Raw genomic sequence first — 27582 nt, forward strand, 5'->3', positions numbered from 1 at the left:
CTCTTTCTCACATTTCACAGTGAACTCAGTCATGTTATGACCACTGCCTCCTAAGGGTTCCTTCACCTCAATTTCTCTAATCACCTCCGGTTCATTACACAATACCCAATCCAGTACAGCCGATCCCCTAGTGGGCTCAACAACAAGCTGTTCTAAAAAGCCATCTCACAGACATTCTACAAATTCTCTCTCTTGAGATCCAGTGCCGACCTGATTTTCCCAATCTACTCACATGTTAAAATCCCCCACAATTATCATAACACTGCCCTTCTGACAAGCCTTTTCTACTTCCTGTTGTAATTTGTCGTCGACATCACTGCAGCTGTTTGGAGGCCTGTCATCAGGGTCCTTTTACCCCTTAGCTCAACCCATAAAGACTCTGCACCTTCCGATCCTATGTCACCTCTTTCTAATAATTTGATATCATTTCTTACCAATAAAGCCACACCACCCCCTCTGCCTACCTTCCTATCCTTCCGATACACCGTGTATTCTTGGACGTTCAGCTCCCAGAGACATGCATCCTTTAGCCACGCCTCAGTGATGGCCACAATATCATACCTGTCAATCTGTTGCTGTACGACAAGATCATCCACCTTACTCCTTATGTTGCGTGCATTTAAGTATAACACCTTAAGACCAGTATTTGGTACTTTTCGCTTTGATTGCACTGCAACTCATCCCAATGGCTACAAATTTGCCCCATCACCTGTCTGTCTTTCCTGACATCTTTACTGCTCACTATTTTAGATTTATTTCTGTTTTCCACTTCCTCCGCTCTATCATTCTGGTTCCTATCCCCCTGCCAGATTAGTTTAAACCCTCCTAACAGCTCTAGTAAACCTTCCCGCCAGTGATTGTGGTTATCACTGGAGTGGCTATAGATATGGATGATCAAGAGGTCAAAATTGAATGATTACAGATATCCTGAGATTGTGAGAGGCAAGGCCATGGAGGGATACCAAGAAGAGTAGAATATAGACAAGTATATAAGAGCAAGGATGTAATGTTGAGGCTTTATAAAGCACTGGTGAGGCCTCAATTGGAGTACTATGAGCATATCTGGGCACCTTATCTAAGAAGGGATGTGTTGACATTAGAGTTTCAGTCCGAGACATCGACTGTACTTTTTTCCATAGATGCTGCCTGGCCTGCTGAGTTTCTCCAGCATTTTGTGTGTGTTGCTCAGATTTCCAGCATCTGCAGATTCTCTCTTTTTTGTGGAGAGAGGATTCAGGGGAGTTTCATAAGAATGATTCCAGGAATGAAAGGGTTACCATATCAGGACTAATTGATGGCTCTGGGCCTGTACACACTGGAATTCAGAAGAATGGGGGAGATCGCACTGAAACCTAGCAAACGTTGAAAGGCCTCGATAGAGTGGATGTGGAGAGAATGTTTCCCATGGTGGGAGAGTCTAAGATAGAGAGCACAGCTTCACCATAGAAGGACGTCCATTTAGAACAGAGATGAGGAGGAGCCACTTTAGCCAGAGAGTGGTGAATCTGTGAAATTCGTCGCCACAGGCGGCTGTGGAGGCCAAGTCATTTGGGTATATTTAAGCAAGAGGGTGATAGATTCCTGATTAGTCAGGGCATGAAGGGATACAGGGAGAAGGCAGGAGGCTAGGGTTGACAGGGAAATGGATCAATCATGACGCAATGGCGGAGGAGCATCGATCGGCCAAGTGGTCCAATTCTGCTCCTACATCTTAGGGTCTAAGAGTATTTAAAATCTGATTTGGAATCCCCTGTAGGTCAGCAAGCATACAAAAATTTGGGAATGAATTATAATAAATTAGCATAATTTTAGATGACCACTATCTCTTTTTCTTTTGTGGTCAAATTTTTGGAGCTTTATTTAACTGTGGATGTGTCATTTATCCTGAAGACACCACATGCCTGTTCCAATATTCCAGGTATTTGTATGCATCAAGGTCACATCAACAATGTCACTATTTTCAACAGAGCTACTGCTGTATAATGTCACTGTAAAGATTAAGCACTACAGAAATCCCCAGATTACTAAGGAATCAAAAGCATTGATTGATTGCTACATTAAGCTAAACAAGTTAAAGACCAAGTTTTGAGCTGAATAAGCTTATCTCAGCCAAGTTGGGCTCTGCCATTAATCTCAAGACCGTGAGGTTTGAAATAAAAAGGGGAAAAAAAAACTAACATTTCTGCTCCCAGTTGCTAAAAATGTACAGACCATGTTTTATCTCGACATGAAATCAAAGAGCATGTGTAAACAAAAAATATAATTTGAACAATTTTTTCCCGCAATCTTAGAATTCAGCAAGCTAGACACATTTGGTTGAGACTCCACTTGCAAATTAGGCAAGCCAATTACACCTGAGGCATCTCACCTTGTGGTTAAATTACTGGTTGTTTTCCCACAGACTACAAATACCAATGTATGCAATTTCTATAGGTGGTGGTTACATCAGTTAAAGGGTTGAGAGCTTTACTGCTAATGTCAGCTTGTTTTTCCCATCCCTCTTCTTGAATCAGGATTCAGTATGTCATCTAAAACTTTGACAAACTTTCATATATGTGTGGTGGAGAGAGTAGCATCATGGGCTGGTATGGAAGCACCAGTGCCCTTGTACGGAAAAACCAACAAGAGAGTGGATATGGCCCAGTCCATCCTGGGTAAAGCCCTCCCAGTGATGAGCACATCTACACAGAGTGTTGGCGCAGGAAAGCAGCATCCATCATGAAGGACCATGATCATCCAAGGCCAAGCTCTCTTCTAGCTGCTGCCATCTGGAAGGTGGTACCAGGAGCCTCAAGATTCGCACCACCGGGTTCTGGAGCAGGTATTACCCCTCAACCATCAGGCTCTTGAACCAGAGGGGATAACTTCACTCACACCATCACTGAACTGTTTCCACATCTTATAGACCGACTTTCAAGGGCTCTTCATCTCATGTTCTCAACATTTATTGCTTATTTATTATTATTATTTCTTTTTTCTCTTTCTTTTTGTATTTGCAGAGTTTTTTTTTTATACATTGGTTGTTGTCTGCCCTGGTTGGTGTGATCCTTCATTGATTCTATTGTGTTTCTTTTATTTACTGTGATTACCCACAAGAAAATGAATCTGAGGATTGTATATAGTAACATATATGTACTTTGATAATTAATTTACTTTGAACTTCTCATACCAGTGCAGTCTGTGCATGAAGATACTCAGAAAGACCTGCAAGTTAGGGAGTGCTAGAACTTTGATACAGCCATAATGCAAGAATGGTGATATAACTAAGTTGCTGCTTACATAGACTTATAGTCAGTCATTATATTTAAGGAAATAACCTCGGCTGCACTGAAAATCTATGTTGGGTGATGGTATTAATTATGACAGAGGTCATCAAAGATCTAATTTAGTGGGCCTGTATTTACTAGAGTTTAGAAAAGTGGTGGAGCAAACTCATTAAATCCTACCAAGAACTGAAAGGTCTAGATGGATGCGAAGAGGATGTTTCCAATAGTGGGGGAGTCACAGGACCAGGGGGCACAGCCTCAGAATACAAGGACGTCCCTTTCGAACAGTGATGAGCAGAACTTTCTTCAGCCAGAGGGTGGTGAAATTCATTGTCACAGATGGCTTTGGAGGCCAGGTCATAAGGGTATATTTAGAGTGGAGATTAACAGATTCTTGATTAGTAAAGGCATCAAAAGTTACTGGGAGAAGGAAGGAGAATGGGGTTGAAAAGAAAATCAACAGGCCATGTTTGAATGGCAGAGCAAACTTGATGGGCTGAATAGCCCAATCTTGTTCCTATGTCTTATTTCCATCACAGCATACCATGCAAATTGAAGGAAGCTTGCAGTTCCTGTGCATTTCCTATCCTTACCCATACCTGGATTAGAGAACAACTGTCAATGAATCTTTGTCGACTTACTGTAATTCATCTCACAGATAACAAAAATCACAGGCAGAGATGTGATTGATTGAGAATGATGATCAATCACACAGTATTGATTATAAGATTATTAAGGGATTAGGCACGCTAGCAGCAGGAAACATGTTCCTGATGTTGGGGGAGTCCAGAACCAGAGGCCACAATTTGAGAATAAGGGGTAGGCCATTTAGAACGGAGTTGAGGAAAAACTTTTTCAGCCAGAAAGTTGTGGATCTGTGGAATGCTCTGCCTCAGAAGGCAGTGGAGGCCAATTCTCTGGATGCTTTCAAGAAAGAGTTAGATAGAGCTGTTAATGATAGCGGAGTCAAGGGATATGGGGAGAAGGCAGGAACGGGGTACTGATTGTGGTGATTGGCAGTGCTGGCTCGAAGGGCCGAATGGCCTACTCCTGCACCTATTGCCTATTGTCTATATTTATCCTGGATAATTTCTATACCCTATTGACAGATTGTTGGACTTCAAGTGGAGTTGGAGTACTCTGATCTCAGCAAGAGGGAGTTCAGTTTACATCTGAAAGATCCACAAAATTCCAGGCACTACAACTTTGGCCAACCAAGGGCAGAACAAAACTGCATTGGTGAGGGGGCAACAGCTACTCTTAACCTCAAGGCAGGCATTTGACTGTATGTGACAATGAACATCAGAGTTCATGGCAATTAAAACCCTCCCTGGATTGGGGTCAAAGGAAAATGGCTGTGGCTGCTGGAGCGCATTCATCTCCAACAACATGTTCCAACCCAACACCCCTTTCACCAAGAAGAACAAGGACGATCAGCAGATGCAGAGGAACATCAATTCCAGATTGCAACCTGGCAAAAAAAAACCATTCCTTCACCATTGAACTCCAATCTGAGTGTATCTTCATCAGAAAGTTGGCTGTTGTTCAAGAAGGTGGGAAGCCACCATCTTCTCAAGAGCAACTAGGGATGGACAAGAAATGATGGGATTATCAGTGATGACCGCTCTCTGAAAACTAAATAAATTAAGGAATACTCTATCTTGGCCTACTGCAGGAACTCCTCAAGGCTGTGATGTAAAACCAACCAGCTTCAGCTCTAATTACTGATCCTCACCATCAGAGGTAAAAACAGAGGCTGTTTATTGCAGATAACAAAGTTCACAACATACGCTGGTGATATTAAATCTGATTCCGATTGCTGCTTTGAGTTACAAGTACAAATCCCCAGATGCTGTCAGCCAGTGCAGCAATGCCTGGAAGGAATTCAGGCTTGCCATATTGTGGCAATAAATATTTGTGCCAAGGAAGCACCAGATAATCCTTAAAATTCTTTAATATCCAACAAAAAGGAGTCAAAGCACCACCTCTTAGCACTCAACTATACCAGGAGATTACAACAAATAAATTATTTTTCTTATACGAAGTAGAACTAATATAACTGGACAAAGACAAAGAACTGAAAAAGAATGTGCAGGCAATAATGTGGTTCCTCGCTGTGCAACAATACTCCACATCAAAGGACAAAGGAGGGTAGATGGGAGATGTGCACAAGGGGAGGTACCACAAAATCTTTGACTGGTTGAGGAGAAGTATGTGGACAAGGGGTTGAATGCCAAAACCAGATTAAGCTAGGGCAGTGAGCGGTTTTGGCACTTACCAGAAGAGAAGAGGATGGGCATCATTTGGGGTCAGAGGTTGCAGGAGGTATTATATCCATAGCAACACATACAAGTTCAAGTTTATTGTCATCTAATTGTACACATCTATAATCAAACAAAACAAAATTCCTTTTGACTATGGTGCACCCACAAAGCACATCACACATAGCATGTAAATCGGAGTATTACCATAAATAAGTTAATAAAATATAATTCAAAATGCATGTAGTTCACAGCACAGGTAAACAGTTAACAGTGAACAGCTCACTGTCGCAATGACGAGACCTCAGTGATGGCAGGGTACTCATTCGTCTCACAGCCTGAGGGAAGAAGCTGTTATTCAGTCTGGCAGTCCTAGTCCTGATGCGCCTGTACCTCCTTCCTGATGACCGCAGGTCAAAGAGATTGTGGGACGGGTGGAAGGAATCCTCAACCATGTTTCGGGCCCTTTTAATATGATTCTGGTAAATGGCACACTTGGTGGTTTTTACATCCTCTACAGGGTCTTGTGGTCTGATCTCTTGCAGCTTCCATATCATACAATGATGCAGCCAGACAGGACACTCTCAATGCTGGTTTTGTGGGTTGTTAGAATGGGAGTGGAGATCCTGGCAAGCCTCGATCCCCTCAGAAAGCGTAGACGCTACTGTGCATCTTGACTAATGAAGAGGTGTATGGGTGCAGGTTAGAGCGTCCATTATGTGTACACCGAGGGCTGTTCACTTTCTCCACAGCTAAGTCATTGATGTAAAATGGAGAGTGGCTGACCTGCACCTTTCTGAAGTCCACAAATATCACTTTTGTCTTGCCCACACTGAGTCTCAGGTGGTTGCTCTCACGTCATTTGACAAGTTGTTCTACCTCCAATGTATCTTCAATGTAGTTGATGATACAGTTTGAGCTGGATCTGGCAATGCAGTCCCAAGTCAGCACCATAAATAACAGCGGGCTGAGCACACAGACCTGGGAGGCACCAATGCTCAGTGTGATGGAGCTTGAGATGTTGCTCTTAACCCAGAATGACTGGAGTCATCTGTCAAGAAGTCCAAAATCCAACTATGGAGAGGGGCGTTGAGTCTCAATTAAAACAGTATACCCACCAGCCTCTGAAGATGATCGTGTTACTCGCAGAAAATTCACAGGCACTTTTGTGACACCAGGGACACTTGGCAAATGTGGAAAGGTATACAAACCATAACAAGTTACAAGTCGATCCTGCAAATCAGCGACAGTGGGAACTCCCCTCCCAACAGGCTGAATGCCTTCTATGTCGATGAATAACAACCTGGCATATGAGGCATTGTTTTCTCAGTGGGACAGGAGGGCCGAGCCTATGGCATCAGTGCACTGGTTTGAGCGTCAGGTGAAATGGAAAGGGTCCAATGTAGCTAGAAGTCGGGATTTTATACAATTCATTACCAGCCGCTCAAAGCACTTCATGATTGTTGAGGTCAGTGCCACTGGGCACTGGAATGATGGTGGCTACCTTGAAGCCTGCAGGAATAGTGGAGTGTTGTAAAGAGATATTAAAGATTTCCATTAAGACCTTTGGTAACTGGCCGCACAATTTCTCAGCACCCAATAAGACATATTGTCTACCCTGCAGCCTTGCATGGGTTTACCCTGGCTAGAATCCGCCACAGAATCAGAATTATTATCACTGCAGGTGACATGAAATTTGTTAACTTAGCAGCAGTAGTTCAATGCAATACATAATCTAGCAGAGAAAGAGAAAATAATAAAATAAAAACATAATGGAATAATAATAATAAACAAGTAAATCAATTACATATATTGAATAGATTCAAATAAACGTGCAAAAACAGAAATACTGTATATTTAAAGAAAAAGTGAGGCAGTGTCCAAAGATTCAATTGCCATCTAATTCCTAAATGGACGAGGGAAAGAAGCTGTTCCTGAATCACTGAGTGTGTGCCTTCAGGCTTCTGTATCTCCTACCTGATGGTAACAGTGAGAAAAGGGCATGCCCTGGGGGATGGAGGTCCTTAATGATGGACGCTGCCTTTCTGAGGCACTGCTCCCTGAAGAGGTCCTGGGTACCTTGTAGGCTACCCAAAATGGAACTGACTAGATTTACAATCTTCTGCAGCTCCTTTCAGTCCTGTGCAGTAGCCCCCTGATACCAGACAGTGATGCAGCCTGGCAGAATGCTCTCCACGGTACAACTCTATTAAGTTTTGAGTGTATTTGTTGGCATGCCAAATCACTTCAAACTCCTAATAAAGTATAGCCGCTGTCTTGCCTTCTTTATAACTACATCTATATGTTGGGACCAGGTTAGATCCTCAGAGACCTTGACACCCAGGAATTTGAAGCTGCTCACTCTCTCCACTTCTGATCCCTCTATGAGGACTGGTATGTGTTCCTTCGTCTTACCCTTCCTGAAGTCCACTATCAGCTCTTGTTGCTGCAGCACCACTCCACTAGTTGGCATATCTCACTCCTGTATGCCCTGAGATTCTATCAACAATGGTTGTATCATCAGCAAATTTATACATGATATTTGAGCTGTGCCCAGCCACACAATCATGTGTATATGGAGAGTAGAGCAGTGGGCTAAGCACACACTTCTGAGGTGCACTAGTGTTGATCATCAGCAAGGAGGATATGTTATCACCAATCCACACAGATTGTGGTCTTCCAGTTAGGAAGTCAAGGATCCAATTGCAGAGGGAGGTACAGAGGCTCAGGTTCTGCAACTTCTCAATCAGGATTGTGGGAATGATGGTGTTAAATGCTGAGAGCCAGACAGACTGCCTATTCCTCAGTAAGAGAGGGGTCGTTTCTCGATATCACATAATTCATTGTGTCAAGTTGTGCATAGAAGGCATTCAGCCTATCAGGAAGGTGCCACTGTGGCTGACTTGCAGGGTGGACTTGTAATCTGCTGTCGTTCATATACCTTGCCACGTGCACCATTTGCCCTTGGTGTCACAAACATTGCTGTAAACTTTCTGTGCGTACTCTTGCTTCGTTTTCCTGATGGCATGCGATAGCACAGCTCGTGCTGAACTTAAAGAGTTCCCCCGATCTGAAGGCAGTGTCCAGATCCCTAAGCAGTGCATAAACCAATGCAGTTAACCATGGTTTCTGGTTTGCTCTGGCGGTATAGTGTTTAATGTTGTTGTTCCTTTTTGCGCCTTGCAGTGCACCAACAGCAACCTTGCTGTTTCTTTAGCATATATCTGTTGCTAGCTTGATGCTCAACCCAGCGTGCAAGAAGCCATCCAGATTTGATCCTGGGACAATCCACCTTGAAGGTGCGGCCAGCTAAACCACGGTAATGCCCTCGATGCATTTTTCCCTTTGTAGCCAGTCACCGATCTTAAAAGGCTTAAAACCTTTTACAGGCATGGGATCTTTACTAATCTTAAGAACAGGTGTCACACTTAGTGTATGGCAGACCTTACCTTGTATTGCCGGAAAACAGATTTATTAATACTGAGTATATCTTACTGCTACGCTAAGTCAAAGGGCAACCATTTCATAGTTACCAAAAGGAATCCAATTCGTTCTCTTCTCCCCACCCACCATCTCTAATTTACCTGAAGGCAACACAAACCTCCAATTAATATACCCATTGTTTTCTCTTCAAGGCTGCATTGAAATTAAGCGTATGTTCATTTCAATCAACTGCACAGAAAGGTAATAACTGGAAAAACCTGCTCCATGGAAGAATTTAGTCAAATGACTGCCTTCAGCTGAAACTAGCAATTAGACCAAAATCTCTTTGTATTGCTGAATATAGCACCATACAATTAACACCAGTAACATCATCCACCTTCCAGCAGCGGAACCCACCGTTTCACAAATAAAAATCTGGCCATCAAACAGGAGATAAAAATTTGGGTGTTCAAGCAGCAGGAAAATAAAACACTAACCAAATTATTCTACATTTCTAAATCAACAAGATTTAGATTACTTGCTGTAATATCTCCGTGCATACCCTCCATCATTGCAATAAACTGCTCCCTAGGTGCTCGCTTCATCCTTCTCCTTGCCCGAGACTGAATCAGAGAGTCACAATTTAAATCCTCTATCACTGTGACTGTGCTGTGGCATTATTTGTCCTCTTGCAAGAGTAGTCTTAATGATGTGAATAGTGAAGCCAAGGTGTTGTATAAGGTTGGTGGTATCAATTATCTAAGACAGCAAGGCACAGAGAGTACACTCACAGGGTTAAGAGGATGTAATTTGTTAAACTAATTTAATGTTCCCTCCTGATATTTATCCTTGCAAGCAGAACAGGTGCTAGACCTATCCCTACCCCTACTCCTCACACCATTCAAGGCCACAAAAAGTTCTTCCAGGTGAGGCACCTGTGAGGCTGCTGGGGTCATCCACTTTATCTCGTGCTCCCGGTGCGGCCTCCTGTATATCGGTGAGACCAGACATAGATCGGAAGACCACTTCAGAGAACACCTATGCTCCATCCGCCAGAAAAAGCAGGACCTCCCGGTGGCCACACATTTCAAATCTACTTCCCATTCTGACTTGTCAGTCCATGGCCTCCTCTACTGCCGCGATGAGGTCACACTCGGGTTGGAGGAGCAAGACTTTATATTCTGTCTGGGTAGCCTCCAACCGGATTGCATGAACATCAATTTCTTGAACTTCCAGTAATTACCCCACCCTCCCAGTCCCCTCTCTCACCTTATCTCCTTACCTGCCCACCACCTCCCTCTGACGCTCCTCCCGTTTCCCTTTCCTCCATGGTCTTCTACCCTCTCGTATCAGATTCTCCCTTCTCCAGTCCTTTATCTCTTTCACCAATCAACTTCCCAGCTCTTAATCTCACCTTTCCCCCTCTCCCAGTTAATACCATCACCTACCACCGTGTGCTTCTTTTTCACCTCCACCCACCTTCTTCCTCCAACTTCTCATCTTTTTACTCCCCAGACCTGATGAAATGGTTATCATATGAGGAACATTTGATGGATCTGAGTCTGTACTCAGATTGGGTGGGGGGGGGAGAGGAATCTCATTGAAACCTTTTGATTGTTGAAAGACCTAGACAGAGTAGATGTGGAAAGGATGTTTTCCATGGTGGGGGAGTCGAAGACAAAAGGACACAGCCTCGGGATAGAGGGGCTTCCATTTAAAACAGAGGGTGGTGAATTTGCAGACTTTATTACCACAAGCAGCTTGGAGGCCAGGTTGTTGGGTGTATTTAAGGCAGAGATGGATAGGTTCATGATTGGACACAGCATCAAAGGTTATGGGGAGAAGGCTTGGGAATGGGGTTGAGGAGACAGATCAAACTCGATTGGGACAAACGGCCGAATTCTGCTCCTGTGTCTAATGGTCTCAGTCCAAAATGTCAACTGTTTACTCTTTTCCATAGATGTTGCCTGGCCTGCTGAGTTCCTCCAGCAATTTGTGTGCATTGCTTTAATTTGTAACTGTCTGTTTCAGTCTCAGGCAGGTGGCAGTGGGAAGTATGAAGTGAGTAGTTCTGGAAGAGTGACTGCGATAGGTTGGAAGGCATGCTGAGTTATTGTGAAAAATGGCCAAAAGCTTGACAGAGGTGCAAGCACAAGGTTTGGCTTAAAAGAGGAAGGAGGTGGAGAAGTTTAGGGAGGGATTCCAGTGCTTGGGATCAGAAGGCCGAGTCCTGACCACTAATGCTGGAACAATTAATATTAGGAATGCTTAAGAACATGGAATTAGAAAAGTTCAGATTTTGAGGCTGGTCATAATAATGGAGCAAATGAGAGTGGAAGAGGAGGAAGAAGCCACAGTAATATTTATAAACAACGATCAAAATTTTAATCAAGATGCAGTGTAAGGACTACAAGCACCAATATGATTTTTAAGTTAGAACACTGGCTTGCAGAGATGTGAAACACATCAAGTATCATTGATATGTAAAAGGTAAGCGGGGCAGAGGACCATAAAATACCAGAGCAGAATTAGGCCATTTGTCCATTGAGTCTGTTCCATCATTCAAACATGGCTGATCAATTTGTCCAACCCCATTCTCCTGCTGTTTCCTCACAATCCTTAATCCACTTAGCTGTCAGGAACCTAGCAATCTCTGCCTTAAATACATCCAATTATATGGTCTCCTCAGCCCTCTGTGGCAACAAATTCCACAGGCTCACCAAACCCTGGATCAAAGGTCAAAAAAAGATGGCAGAGCCCACCTCAACTCAAGAGAGGAGTTATATAATTAAGTGTATAAGCCCTTTGGTATATAATTACTGGACCATCTTCAGTAGATTTTTTTGCAACATACATTTTCACTTGTTATATTTAGGCATCAATCTTTAAAATATTGTAGTTAAGTTAAATACTGCCAATTTGATGACAGAATTATCTCAAGAGCATTGGCACCTATCATGAATAAGGCTTGCAAACCATGCTTGATCTGCACATTGCTGTATTCCCAAAGTTAATTTTAGGCTGAACACTGAGTTCTGGTAAATCTCCATCAGGTTTGACAAGCCATGTAATGAGTTGCAAGTAGGGGAATTTTGAATAACAGTTAATTGGATTTTAAACAATAAAATTAAATGTTCACTTTTGCTCCATCCTCAGCCCCTTCTCTACTCGTTATACACTCACAACTGTAGGGCCAGATTCCGCTTTACTTACAGCTTTGCAGATGATACCTTTGCAGTGGGCCAAATCTCAAATAATGATGAATCAGAGTACAGAAAGAAGATAACAGAGTCCATTGGTATACTGTCATGACAATAGCCTTTCCCTCAATGTTAACCAAACAAAACAGGTCCTGTTTATATCAAAGGTGTTGAGGCCAAGGGAGTCGAGTATTAAGTTCCTCAAAGTGAACATCACAAAGAGCCTGCACTGGTCCAACCACATAGACGCCATGGCCGAGAAAGCTCACCAGCACCCCTACTTCTGCAGGAGGCTAAAGAAATTTGGCATTTCCACTTTGACCATCACCAATCTTTATAGATGCACCATGGAAAGTATCCTATCCAGATGCATTAGTGTTCTATGGCAGCATCTTTGCAGACAACCGCAAGAAACTACAGAGGGTTGTGGACACAGTTCAGCACTTGATGGAACCTAGCCTCCCTTCCATGGACTTTGTCTCTACTTCTCAATGCCTCGGTAAAGCAGCCAAAATAATCAAAGATCCTACCCAGCACTGGACATTCTACGTTTCCACAGCTCACTGTCCCTCCGAATTGAGCAAAAGAAACAAAAGCCTGAAAGTACATACCACCAATCTCAAGTAGAGCTTTCATCCCACTGTTACAAGACTATGGTCCCCGAATACATCTGGACTCTTGACCTCACAACTGGGCGCAATGGTGCTGCAGTTAGTGCAACGCTATTACAGCTCCGAGCATTCCAGAGTCGAGAATTCAATTCCGACGCCGTTCTGTTAGCACTCTCTGTACATCCTCGCCGCGGAATGCATGGGTTTCCCCCGGGTGCTCCAGTTTCCTCCCACAGTCCAAAGACAGACTGGATAGGTCAATTAATGATCGTAAATTGTCCTGCGATTAGGTTAGGGTTAATCGGAGTTGTGGGGTTGCTGAGGCAATATGGCTCGAAGAGCTGAAAGGGCCAACTCTGTATTGTGTCGCTAAATAAAATAAATAAATCTACCTTGCTGTGGCCTTGCACCTTGTTGTCTACCTGCACTGCACTTTCTCTGTTATTGTAACACTTTGTTCTGCATTGTTATTGCCTTCCCTTGTGTATTGCTGTAATGAAATGACCTGTATGGGCAGGATGCAAGAACAAGTTTTTCCACTGCACCTCGGAACACACACAATAGTAAATCAATTTACCATTACCTGATACTCATTCGGCCAAAATGTGCTAACTGCCAACTCAGCCCGATGCCACTCTCTTCCCTGAGACCCGGTCACATTCCAAATGGGATTCGCAAGAGCTCCTTTGTTCACTCGGACAAAAATGTTCAGCGCTCCTGGATTCGAGTAATCCTTACTGTACAGCCAGTAACTGAAATCGATGCAGTGAGTGTCATTTTCTTTCATGAGTGGGAGCAAGAGCCGGGATTTCTCTCCTGACACGTGCTGGGAAGAATCAACCATCAAGAAGGATCCTGTTGGAAATGAAAAATAACGTCTATTACACATTTACACAAATCATAGATAATAAAAATCTATGATTATCATTAAATAAGCAAGTTTTTGAGAATCTAGCAAGCTTTATTCCATAAGCTACAGTGAAATTATGACTAATTGTTTTCTTTTCCTGTTTCAACCCATTTTACCAATACAACAGGGCACTTAGAAAATGAATCTGGAATTATTTTTCTTTCAGAGGAACTCCAGGAATGAAACTGCGGTTATATATGACAGCTATTCCTGTTCATTTCTCAATAAACTACAGGATCTAGCCAAGGTGATTAAGAAATAAAAACTACCTTAATATTTTTATACAGCTATTGATTGATACCCAGATGTAATTAACAACCAGAGATTTTAAGTTTTTACATCAGGAAAACCTTGGGGGACGAAATTTGAAATGACTAAAATGAAGGAATGCTTGAAATCACTACAAAAGCTAATTCCTTAAGGGTCATTGGGGAGTTATGATTGACCTTTTCTTTTGCTCCATTCTGTCTGTAACATCCTAGTAAAGAAAATAAATAATTTTAATAAACGAACTGCAAAGAGTTGAAATTACTGTTCCAAACAACCAAGGACCAATTTTAATTAACAAAAATAAAAATTGAGGGGATGAAAGATTGAAGTTTCATTGTCCCTCAACACGCCGTCTAAAATTCATGGCATTTAAATCCTTCGAAAACCACAGTGGACCTTACAGCCATTCATGCCTTCTCCAGCATTAAACTAGATCATACCCGATCTTCGACCTCACTGTCACTTTCTGCATTCTTCTTGCAGTCTGACTCCTTCATTACCTAAGAACTTATTGAACTTCTTATCATATTAAACACTCAGTGACTAAAACCCTACAATGTCTTCATTTTTTTAAAAACCGCAGTGACTGCATCACCTCAATCCCCTCACATTATATCCCATGTGCCCAAGTCCTTAACATGTTTGGACTATTCTTGTGTCTCTTGCCCCACATTTATGAAGTGTAGGTGGAATGTCAAATAGAAAAATGTGGAATCTTCTTGGGGGTGGGGGGGGGGCGAGGTAAAAAAACAGAAATGTGTAAAATTTCTGTCACTATTTTCAAAAACAGAGATTAACAGATTTTTATAAGAATCAAAGGATATGAGTGTGATACTGAGGTGGAAAATCATCTATTTTGTTTTCAGAAATATGATTATTGTATTCTTCTATACAAATGGAGTTTAAGCTGAATCACTCTTCCACAAAAGATAACTGATGCAAAGTCAACAGTTAACTGTAGATCAGAGATTTATATGTGTTTGTTACCCCGGGATTGAAAGAAACGAGACAGGTAACTAATCACTAAATGCAAAACAAGTCTGAGACACTAAACTGCCTACATGCATATTTAATTGTTAAAGAATAGACTCTTCACTTCAAATTTCAAATAGACACTTCAAACTATTGTCCAGTTAGAAAGTAGTTCCAAGTAACTACAATTGATTCATCCTAGGTAGAAGTGGAATGAACACCTCAAATGTCAGAAAAGGCCTTAAGTATTAGCTCAGAATAAATTCACTGGAACAGAAAATAGTGTTTACTTTTGACATTTGCACAATCTGTTAGCCCTAATGCTTTAACATCAGGCAAGGCCTTACACTGCAATCTGAGCAATCTGTCATTACTCCAACACATCTGTTCAGCAGTTTGAATCTCTAACTATGAACAGTGAGACAACCACAAGTGTGTCCTTGGACCCAAATGCAAATATAGCACCCTCTAATGTTTTATGTTCTGCGTCAGGTTAAAATTAGATATATTTAGTTCCTTAATCAGTACTCAATAATAAGGGTATGAAACAGTTTTGGTAAACCAGCACAGAAGTAAAGTTAATTGAACAAGTAATGTAATTTACGAGCAAATTGCACTGACAGAACTAGTAATAACAGCAGTGGCTTTCAAGCCAATTAAGCACTGTAATTCATTCAGAAAATATTCATAAAATGTTTTTTGTTAATTGTTTTAACATTTTTTTTCAGGACGGCATTTTCAATATTATAAACTATAAGAATGAAACATGGTGCACACCAAAAAAAAATTACTAAGGGCAAATTAGTGAATATACACCTTCCTGAATCTACAGCCAAATACCAGGACTTCACCAAAAATATCCACTTGTCAAGTTGGACACCATCATCTTTCTATACTTTATGTTTGCATCACAGTAACAAGTCAACTTCAGTTCCCACACCACAAATGTACTTCCACCAATAGACTAATCTTTTTTTAAACTAAAGATGTGAACACAGAAGCCTGCAATGACATGAAAATGTAAGGCCAGGTGAATTATATATGTCTAGTTGATTAATGATCTATTTTTCACAACATACAAATTGAAAAATTAGTTTACTTTTCCAGAAGCCTGCACATGCATTTTTTGCTTCAGTGCTCCATTACACCTCCCCAATGAAGTCTGAACATCATCTTTTAATTAATGCCACAGCATATTGGAGGAAGTGAATTGCTGCAATATTATTCTACAAACTGGGCAACACTGTACAAAACTACCATATTTCACAGCTCATGGAATTTGCAAACTTTTAAAAAAACACAAATTATTTAAATTTCAATATATTAGAGATTTTACTATCCTTAAGACAGAAAGCATGCAAGTAAAACTGTGTGCCAGCTTCCAATATCTCTGCGGACGGCACAGACAAAAGCAGAATCAAAATTAATATCGCTGACATATGTCATGAAATTTATTGTTTTGCAGCAGTACAACAAAAATGAATTGCAATAAGAAACATTTTAAAAATTAGATTAAATAATGCAGAAAGAGAGCAAAAATAGTGAGCTAGTGTTCATGCGTTGGAGTTTAGTTGCAATATGGACACCAGCCAAAGACTTACATAATCTGATGACTAATTATGAATACTATACTTCCCAGCAGCTTTTGTAATGAAACTAAAACCAGACAAATACTTTAGATACACTGGCCAGCATCCCAGGTTCATGCAGACATTGAATACATAAATGCTGACCCTTCAAAATTTTCAAGATTCTGGAACAGTCCCAGCAGGGAATATGTAACATCCCATTTCAAGAAAGAGACAAAAAAAATGGTACACCAGAGATCAATTTGACAAATCTAACACAACTTCCCAAGGATGTAACTAGTTGAGTTGATATGGAGGAGAAATATTGTAATTAGTATATTTGGATTTTCAGAAAATCATTTAAGTTACCAGGAACCAGGTTTATATATTGTGAAATGTACAAGAGGGAATGTCCCAGGTGGTGAGGGTCCTTAATGAAGGACACTACTTTCTTGAGGTTCTGCCTTTTGAAGATGTCCTGGAAGGTGGGGAGGGCTTGTGCCTGTGATGGAGCTGGGTAAGTCTACAACCCTGTGCAGCCTCATTCAATCATGTGCAATGGAGCCTCCAAACCAAGAGGTAATGCAACAAGTCACAATGTTCTTTACTGAACATCTATAAAAATCATTCGGTCCAGCTGGAACCTCATTTGGAGTGCTATGTACAGTTTCAAATCCAAAACAACTGAAGGATATCTCTCCCGGAAGTTCCGTGAATCTCCCACATATTGATAGTGGCTCCCTGACACGCAGAAATTATATACAATATCCTGAGAGAGAGACAGGGAAAGGGAGCATCCTGATTGGTCTTTCTTCATGCTAAGCATGGTCCCCAACCACCGGGCCACGAGGAAACGATATCAGTCAGCTGCACCTTTCCTCATTCCCTGTCACACATTGTTGAAATTGAACGCATGCGAGGTCATCAGTGACCCGAGACATGCAAAGGAATGGGTCCGTGACCCATTTGTGAATGTCCCCAGTGAATCATCCATTTCAGCGCGGGAAAAAGATCAACTCCTCGAGCTTGCAAATGACGGTGGGCTGAAAAGTATGTTTGACATAACATCTCTGCCAGCATTCTGGATCAAAGACAAGGCTAAATATCCTGAGATAGCCACAAAAGCACTGAAAACGTTGCTTCCATGTTCAACATATCTCTGTGAAGCGGAGTTTTCTGCAATGAATGCAACGAAAACTAAATTCCGGAATACACTGGACATAAGGAACCCCCTTCGAGTATCACTGTCTCCCATCACCCCTCGATAGGATCATGTTGTTGCAGGAAAACAAGCCCAGGGCTCCCACTGATTCAGCGATATTGCTGTGTTGCAATAATTTTATATGTTCATACGGGGAAAATATGTGCTGTGTGCTTAATATCCAAAAGTTACTGAAAATGTTATGATGTGATTGACTTATCACCGATATTCCGGGTGTGATTAACACCCCCGCCCCTGGTCGGCAAGACTATTGTCAATATTAAACCGGTCTGCGGTGCAAAAACGATTGCGGACCCCTGCTAAGTAGACCTATCAGTTTTCTCTGTGGGCGGGCTTTACAGTCGACCTCAAAAATAATGACAGAGCTGCTCGCTGCACTGTTTGCAACAGTGACTTTTCTATTGTCCATGGTGGGTTAAAATGCAAAAGACATGTTGAGGTGAGTTTAACAGGTGTTATTCGTTCATTAGCAAAGCTAACGTTATTAAAACTAGCTGACTAGCTGCTAAGGAACTACGCTATTGATGTCCTACGTGATGAGGCCAAACTTCCTGTAGACTTGCTTAAAGTTGTAATAGAATAAACATGATAATATAAGTACATATTTAATGTCACATTTTCTGCATATACCCAACTTAGTTAACAGATTAGACAAAATCACTAAACAAAGTATTACATACACCCTCGGAGGTTGACCGTGGGGGGAGTGGGGATATGGGGTTGCGGGGGGCGGGGGTGCTACCTCCCTGAAATGAGTTTTTGCAGGGTGGGATGTCTGCCTAATGGATTGCTCCACAGGAAAGTGAGAATGATAGGCCTGTGCATACTAATGTCCAGTAGAATGAGCAGGCATATCATTGAGATATGCAAGATTCTGGAAGGCTTAACAGTGAAGATTGCCAGTAGGTTGTTTCAACCAATTGGATGGTCTAGATCCAAGGAAAATGTGTCATCCATTCCTTGGTGCAATTTTTGAAATTCAGTGGATGCTCATTGAGTACACTAACAAATGGAAAATCATAAGTGTCAGAAGGTTAAAATCAGCTGAGAAAGTGGACAGGATCAGCAGTAACTACTGAAGGTTAAAATCACTTGAGAAAGCAGACACAATCAGCAATAATCGTATTAAGATAGCCGCACAGATCCCCACCTTTTGCCTTCTCCCAATCAGCAGACCAGTACATACTGAGTATCAAGAAGCCTTTGGGTCTTATCAATACATCTTGTGCGTCTGGAGAGAGCCCATTTCCTTCTGAAACCGCAACCTTGCCCTTAGGTCCTTAACCTTGTTCTCCAGCAACCGTACATTTGGTAAAAAAGATGTTGGGTAGAGAAACTTGCATTCCTTGGTGTTTCAGTCTGGCTTGGGGTTCTCCCCTCCTCCCTCTCTTCCGGCCATGGCAATGTACCTTTGTCCACTTCACAGTGCCGTAGCTGCATGCTTAAGAGGCAAGTCCGTTGAGTCCTTCAGAAGATCGTGAAATCGCTTGTTCATTATGATTGTTCAAAACTGTTTTGCTTAGAGGGAAATTACAAGCTGCAGATTGCAGTGAGAATAATTCAGAAGAAGAAAATTTAGAAGTGTTGTAAGCAGCCCGCAACCCGCTGCCATGGTCTACCAACACCATCTTGCCCATCTCCGCTCCAATTTGCCTACTGCTCCAACAGGTCCCACAGCAGATGCCATTATACTAGCACTTCACTCAACCCTGCAACATCTGGACAGCAAAGATGCATACATCAGGATGCTCTTTACTGACTGCAGCTCAGCATTTAGTATAAACATCCACTCAAAACTAATCAATAAGTTTTAAGACCTTGGCCTCAATACCTCCTTGTGCAATTGGGTCCTTGATTTCCTCACTTGCCAAAAACATCTCCTCTACATTCTTCATCAGCACAGGTGCACCACAAGGCTGTGTGCTTAGACCCCCGCTCCACTTGTTTTATACCTATGACTGTGAGACTAAGCACACCTCCGATGCCATAGTTAAGTTTGCTGACAACATGACTATTGTTGGCCAAATCAAAGGTGGTGATGAACCAGCATGTAGGAGGGAGATTGAAAATCTGGCTGAGTGGTTCCACAACACCAACCTCTCACTCAATGTCAACAAGACTAAGGAGATGATTATTGACTTCAGGAGGAGGAAACCTGAGGTCTATGAGCCAATCCTCATCAGGAGATCAGAAGTGGAAAGGGTTATCAAATTTAAGTTCCTCGGTTCTATCATTCTTTGAGGATCAATCTTAGCTCAGCACATAAGTGCCTTATGAAGAAAGCACTGCATTGTCATTACTTCCTGAGAAGTTTGTGAAGATTCAGTATGACATCCAAAACTTGGAGAAACTTCGATGGACATGTGGTGAAGAGTATAGTGGCTGGTTGAATCGTGGTCTGGTATGGAAACACTAATGCACTTGAATAGAAAAACCTACAAAGTAGTGGATACACCATTGAGAACATCTACACGCAGTGCTGTCGCAGAGAAACAGCATCCATCATCTAGGACTCCCACAACCCAGTCTACACTCTTCTTCTCACTGCTGCCATCAGGAAGGTACAGGAGCCTCAGGATCTGCACCTCAAACACAAGGCTCTTGAACCAGAGGGGATAACTTCACTCACACCAACACTGAACTGTCCCACAACCAAAGAACTCAATTTCAAGGACTTGTTCTCATGTTCATCTCATGTTCTCAATATTTATTACTTACTATTATTTCCTTTGTGCTTGCATAGATTGTTGACTTTTGCACATTGGTTGTCTAACCTGTTGGGTGCAGTCTTTCACTGATTCAATCGTTTCTTGGATTTCCTATGTATGCCCACAAGAAAACTAATCTCAGCCCTGCCGAAGTGTTTCGGCCCGAAACGTTGACTGTACTCTTTTCCTGGATAAAGCCTGGCCTGCCAAGTTCCTCCAGTATTTTGTGTGTGTTGCTTGGATTTCGACCATCTGCAGATTTTCTCTTGTTTGTGTCAGGGTTGTAGATGGTGGCCATATGTGCTTTAATAATAAATTTATTTTGAACCTTGAACAGTAGGGCAGGCTTGAATAGCCAAATGGCTTCATTTGTACTTCACTTTCTACGTTCCGCTTCATTTTTTTTCTTATTTTCAAAAGATTAATTCAATTTATTGAGAAAGTTGTTGCTCTGTCATACTACAAATGCACATAGTACGAGCTAAGGTATAAAAAAAATCATCCCTACCACCCCGCCCCCCCGAAGACCCGAACATTCCAATTATTCCTATTTAACACACTGGCTGTGAGAAATATTAGATTCTTTTGGGACAGGCCAAGAAAGATAGGAAATTCAATAGGAAGTAATATATTAATTTAATCTCAGCCTACTTTAGGAATTTAGATCTTAATCCTCAAACAGAAAGTACAGTACAGTGAGGTAAAGTATCAATCCAATGGTTTCACAAAGGACTAAATGAACAGACAGAACAAATGCAGTCACCAGCAAGAGTGAAATATAAATTCAAATTTAAGTATTATTGGACTATAGCAACACACACAAAATGCTGGTGGAACGCAGCAGGCCAAGCAGCATCTATAGGAAGAGGTACAGTCGACATTTCAGGCCGAGACCTTTCGTCAGGAGAGCTCTTCCTATATGTCGACTGTACCTCTCCCTATAGATGCTGCCTGGCCTGCTGTGTTCCACCAGCATTTTGTGTGTATTGCTTGAATTTCCAGCATCTGCAGATTTCCTCGTATTTGCATTATTGGACTACAGATATTTTTGATTAAGTTGAACATTTTCTTTAAATCCTTCTGTTTTTTAAAGCCTGTGTTCTTATTTTCCTACTAAATTCTGAATCAAGAATCTGCATCCGAAGCATCGAATTCTGCTTTCCACCTTATTGAAATTTCAAATATGAGGTCACTTGAGCATGGTTTCACATATATTTTTAAATGAATGTTCATGTCACATAGATACAGACTTCACTGTAGATACAACAATACAATTGTGAATATCCAGTTTGGCTTAGAAACGTCTAGGAATGCTATACATGATCTAATTTATTATTCTTTTGCAGAAAGATTAAGATAAAAATGTGCCCAATCTTAGATGGTAATGAAAACCAAGAAATCAATCTTGCCATTTTATTTGAGAATTTTGCAATATCAGTAAAGCTAATCACATTCCATAAACTTATCACCCACAAAATCTGAGCTGCTGAGAGTTAAGCACCTTGAGAGTTATGACTAGGTTCACAAAGGGAAAATGAATGTGCATTATAAATCCAGATTTATTAAAAATGAGTCAAATACTAATCATGGAAACTGATTAAAATTAGATGGCAGCAAGTATAACTACAGGCAGCAGAGTGAAAAGAAAAAACACAGAGAGGATTACTAGAAATATAAATTCACCACCCAGATTCTCTCCTGCCAGCAATAATCACTGTGTCAAAACAAAACAATCATGTCACTTCCTGGAATGGTATCATTTAACTTTTTTTCCACAGATTGAATTGGTCAACAAATTAAATAACAAAGAGAAATGTCTCAGTTCCTAAGCAGCTAAGATGATAAATCTGTGTAGTCGAGAAAGATGTATTGAAAATAAATTCCCAGGATAAATTCTAATATTGCCTATGCTAACTCATCTCAGGTTACTTGGCACATTTAACTATCGTCCCAAAGGCACCGATGGATTCACCTTCAAAAAATTTCACCTATCACCTCGTGTTTCTTCCTCCCCAAACCCCAACTTCTTACTCTGACTCATCATTTTCTTTCTCCAGTCCTGTTGAAGGGTCTTGGCCCGAAAAGTCGACTGCACTCTTTTCCACAGATGCTGCCAGGCCTGCTGAGTTCTTCCAGCATTTTGTGAGTGTTGCTTGGATTTCCAGCATTTGCAGATTTTCTCTTGTTTGGAATAGCTGGATTGGTTTACATCTGTTTTCACGTGACACTTAAGAGCTTGTAAGACATATCAGGCATGACAACCAGCCAGGCCAATGGAACAGATGCAAAATATCGGATCCATCATATCTGTTATCGCTTAATGATCAGATTTCAAAAACAGGTGAATGAAAAATGTCACATTTTGTTTTTCATCCTTCTCTTAAGATCATTTTATACAATGTTCAAAGTAAATGTATTATCAAAGAACATACATGTCACCATATACCACCGAGATTCACTTTCTTGAGCCAATGAAAAACAAAGAATAAGCAACCAATGTGCAAAAGACAAACTGTGCAAATGCTGATAGATAGATAGATACATACATACTGACAAAGATCTGTAGAGCACTTTAAAGTGATTCTACAGGTTGCCTTCAGTGATCAGCTCAGTGTTCGGGTGAGTAAAGTTATCTGGTGCCTAATGGCTGAAAGGTAAAAATTGTTCCTGAACCTGCTGGTTTGGGACCCAAGGCTCCTGTGCCTCCTTCCCGACGGCAGCAGCGAAAAGAGAACATTGCCTGGATGCTGCTTTCTTGTGGTGGCACTCCTTGCAGATGTGCCCAATGGTGGTGTATCTGCTATCGCAACAATCTTTCGCCGTTTAAGTGATTACTGATCAAAGTCAAGCCTGGGCATCTCCATTATCCATGTGTACACCTGTTTTGTTTTTCCAGCAGGTGGGAATGTAGAGCCAACATACTGAACATGGTCCTTCTCCTTTTGGGACTACTGCGTATGGGAGAACACCCACTGTGCAGCACTTTCTTGCCATTAATAATGGGAAGAGAAATTTCTGAAAAAAGCTGACAACTACTTAAGAAAGTGTTTTGAAAACTTAAGTCCCAGCAGAAAAATGAAAAAAATTGAGATAGTTTTCAGTGACTTTTCATCTGCTATGAAATATCTATTTTGCCGTTAAAATATGTTTCTATATGCTTTTCATATCCAGCAAAACTGCACATCTATTTTCATTACTATGGCACAACTCCAAGCTAGAATAAAGATGACTGTTTAAATTGTCAATTGATCATGCCAGTTCCAAGTAAACGGAGCAGCTTTTAAGTGCAGCATTTATATCATGAAGAACACGATAAATTCTGCAGATGCTGGCAATCCAGAGTGCAGGAGGAACTCAGCAGGTCAGGCAACATTATGGAAATGAATAAAATGTTGACATTTCAGGCCGAAACCCATCCAGGCAATTGGAAGAGGAGGAGGAAGACACCAAATAAAAATATGGTGAGACGGAAAGAAGGATAGCTAGAAGTTGACAGGTAAAGGCAGGTAGATGGCAAAGATAAAGGGCTAGAGAAGAAAGAATCTGATCGGAAAGGAAAGTGGACCACAGGAGAAAAGGAAGGAGGAGGGGACCCCAAGGGAGGTGATAGGCAGGTGAGAAGAGGTAAAAGGTGAGAGTGGGGAATAGGAGGGGAGAGGACGGAATTATTTCATCATTTATATTATGCAACCTTTCTTCTCTTATTCTAAATTAAGGGTAAAATAATATACAACCATTTGCTACTCTGCATTCTTCAAAAGTTGCTGTAACTTAATTTCCATTTCCCAAGGACTCTCCTTATTCAATACTGCTTAAAAATAAATGGATATAGTCTGCAAATTACAACAGTCTGAGCAGAACAAATCTCTGCCCAAGTAACGAAACTTGACGGTAGGTACTTTGGTGTGAATTCATGCACTAACCTAGAAGACGGGAGCATATAGACCAATACAGAAATCTGGAGGATGAGCTTTGCCTTGTTCAGCCAATTAAAAGTGCCGGACTCAGCAAGTTCCATCGCATTTACCATTGAGGACTTCAAGAGTTGATGTCTTGGAACAAGTGGCATTGATCAGGAGGAACACTCACAAACTAGACCATGTCTTTTTCTCAATGCTGACATCAAGCAGGAGGCACAGGAGCCTGCCCCATATCTAGAGGTTCAACAACAGCTTTTTGCCGACTGCCATCAGATCTTGAACAAACCTGAAAAGCCTAAACACTACTTTTTCTCCCTTTTTCTCAACTTTTCAGTGTTATTTTGCTCATGTGTGCATACAATTTATGTTAATTTAAACTCAGGTTAACTTGTTTTTGTCTTGTTATGCGCTGTTCTGATGCTGCAAAAACATCAAAATTGATAGCATTTACTTACAGTGGTGCGAGAAAATTTATGAACCCTGTAAAATTTTCTCTATTTCTGCATAAGTATGACCTAAAATGTGATCAGATCTTTACACAATTCCTAAAACTAGGTAATGAGAACCCAATTAAATAAACATCACAAAAAACCAATGAATTCAAAATTGTATCAAGACATTTTACAGGAGAATGTCAGGCTAGCAGTCTGTCACCTGAAGCTTAATAGAAGGTGGATAATACAACAAGAAAATGATCCGAAAGACAAGAGTAAATCAACACAGAATGGTTTAAAAAGAAGAAAATGTGTGTTTTGGAATGACTGCGTCAAAGTCCTGCCCAATAATACCTCAGAGCGGATGCAGTTTTGTGAGGAGGAACGGCCTGAAGTTCCAAGCTGATGTGCAGGACCGATCAACAGTTAGTAGAAGTGCTTGGTTGAAGTTATTGCTGTACAACACCAGTTACTGAAAGCAAAGGTTCGCATACTTTTCCCAACAAATCCATGTAACACTAGATAACTTTTCTCAATAAAGAAACAAGTCTTTTTGTGTTACTTATTTACTTGGGCTCTCTCTATCTAGTTTTAGGACTTGCATGAAGATCCGATCACAATTTAGGTCATATTTATGCAGAGGTAGAGAAAATTCTACAGGGTTCACGAACTTTCTAGCACCACAGCACCACTGTATACTCTGTGAATATATACCCATGACAACAATAAACTTCATCTTGGATTTGAACTGAAAAGATCACGGCTGATTTGACTGCAACCTCAATCGGTGGTTAGTTTTCATCCCCTTTCTTACTAAGAGTGTGCCTCTGTTCCCACAGCCAGAACATAATTTCACAAAACTTTCAAAATATCAAAGAAAATTGAACATTATCTTTGTCTTAAAGGCTTTCCAGTTAATTTAAAACAGAAGCCCTGAATTCTGGATTCTTCTACAATAGGATAAGTGGCCCTCTCATTCCATCTGCACTGCAGGATCTGATGCAGCAGTGAAATCCCCTCTCATTCTTCTAAATTCTACTGGTAGAGGGGTGCAGATACATCTCCACCAAAGGAGGTGTAAGGCGCTCCTTCCCCTTGCGAGCCTGCAGATCACTCTTGGGCAAGATGTAGCACCTGCTCAGTCCCCCAATTAGGGTCAAGAGAAGCCACGGGAGCAGGTGGTGGATGGCCGTATGAGCAGCTGGTGCATGTCACAAGTCCTGGTTATGCGACCACTGATGCCAGGCAGACAATCTCTGAAGAGTATTGATCATGGCTGGGGTCACCAATGTTGTAAAGATATTGCCCAGAATAAGGTAATAGAGAGACCATGATCGCCCATGTCATACAACATGGTACATAACGAACGAACAAGCCTAAGCTGTAGAACCTTGCCTCATGAGAGGACGTACCCATTCTGTCTGGTAAACTTTCTCTGAACGACTTGCAACCCACCCCTTTTTTTTTTGAAAGGGGAACCAGTAATGTATCTGACACAATACACATAGCAGGACGAGCAACATCAATGGAAATTAATAAACAGTTGATGCTTCAGGCTGGACTGGAAAACAAAGGGGAAAGATGCCAAAATAAAAAGGTAGGGGGCGGAAAAGGGAGATAGCTAGAAGGCGATCGGTGGAGCCAGGTGGGTAGTAAAGGTAAAGAACTGGAAACGAAGGAATCTGATAGGAGATGTATCCAATACTTCAAATATGGACTCACCAACTCCTTACATTACTGAAGCAAAGCTGTTAGACTTCTAAACTCAATTTCTCAAGCAATAAACAATGTTCGCTTCCCCATCACTTGCTGTGCCTGTATTATAGCCTTCAGCTCTTCACATTTTGCCAAAAATAAATTAATATATTCCCTCATAATGCTCCATTTTGATCTTTACTCTTTGCCTTTCACTTAAGCTGCCCATATCTTTTTTTGTAGTTTCATATTTCCTCTGCCAATCTTTCTGTCCTGGCCATCCTTCAGTGATCAGCAAATTTAGTAACCATACGTTCAGTAACGTCATCCAAGGCATGTATGTGATAGGTACACCTTGGGTTATACTTTCCCAAGTAGGAAAAGATCCATTTAAGTTGATCTCTGTTTCTGACAGCCAACCAGCCAACCTCTGAGTCAGAATGGGTACGTTCTCTCATGAGATAAGTTCGGACAGCTTAGGTTTCTATACCTTGAGCTTTTATCTTCAGCGCCTTATCAAATATCTTCAGGAAATCCAAGTCTCTCTTTATTCACAGGATGTGTGATTAATTCAAATCATAAACTAGTCAAACATGATTCCTACATTAATTCTGTCCGATAATCCTGCCTCATAATGCATGCTAGGCTAACGTCAGTAGACCTGCTTTTCATTACTTCACTTGTCTGATTAATGAGATTAGACAGAATTTTAATAAAAAAGATTCACTATTTCCTCTCACAGAATATTTCCCCAAATCTGGAGAATTTTGGAAATTGTATGAGCATTATCAGTTCATTAACAATGAGTCCGGCAGGATTCAGAGCGATGTCAGTATGCAGCTCCAATCTGCTCAGTCCCATTTCCCTGATGAATTTAATTCTCCCTCCCTTCCAGTCCCCAATTCTCAGCTATTTCTGGAATGGTACAGGAAACCACAATAGTGAAGAATGTTACAAAGTATCCATTTAATAAATCTGCCAAGACCTTATTTTCTATTAATTCTCTATTTTATAGGAGCAACATTCAATATGTTAGCTTATAAATATTTAAATTTCTATTATCTGCTTTTACATTTCCATATGGCTTTAGAACAAAGTCTATTTTTCCACCCTTATTAAGAT

At 41.2% G+C, this 27582-nt stretch overlaps 1 protein-coding gene across 6 annotated transcripts in view; it reads right to left on the minus strand.

The window, feature by feature from the left end:
* ptprk (protein tyrosine phosphatase receptor type K) overlaps positions 1–27582 on the minus strand; it is a 691044-nt gene that overhangs the window by 464211 nt on the left and 199251 nt on the right. For all 6 annotated transcript variants that reach the window (XM_063034492.1, XM_063034484.1, XM_063034476.1 and 3 more), the window contains exon 3: positions 13345–13616. In XM_063034492.1, the coding sequence (XP_062890562.1) occupies positions 13345–13616 (272 nt within the window). The remainder of the gene's footprint in view (positions 1–13344; positions 13617–27582) is intronic.

Source organism: Mobula hypostoma, chromosome 2, assembly GCF_963921235.1.
Source record: "Mobula hypostoma chromosome 2, sMobHyp1.1, whole genome shotgun sequence".
Taxonomy (NCBI): Eukaryota; Metazoa; Chordata; class Chondrichthyes; order Myliobatiformes; family Myliobatidae; genus Mobula; species Mobula hypostoma.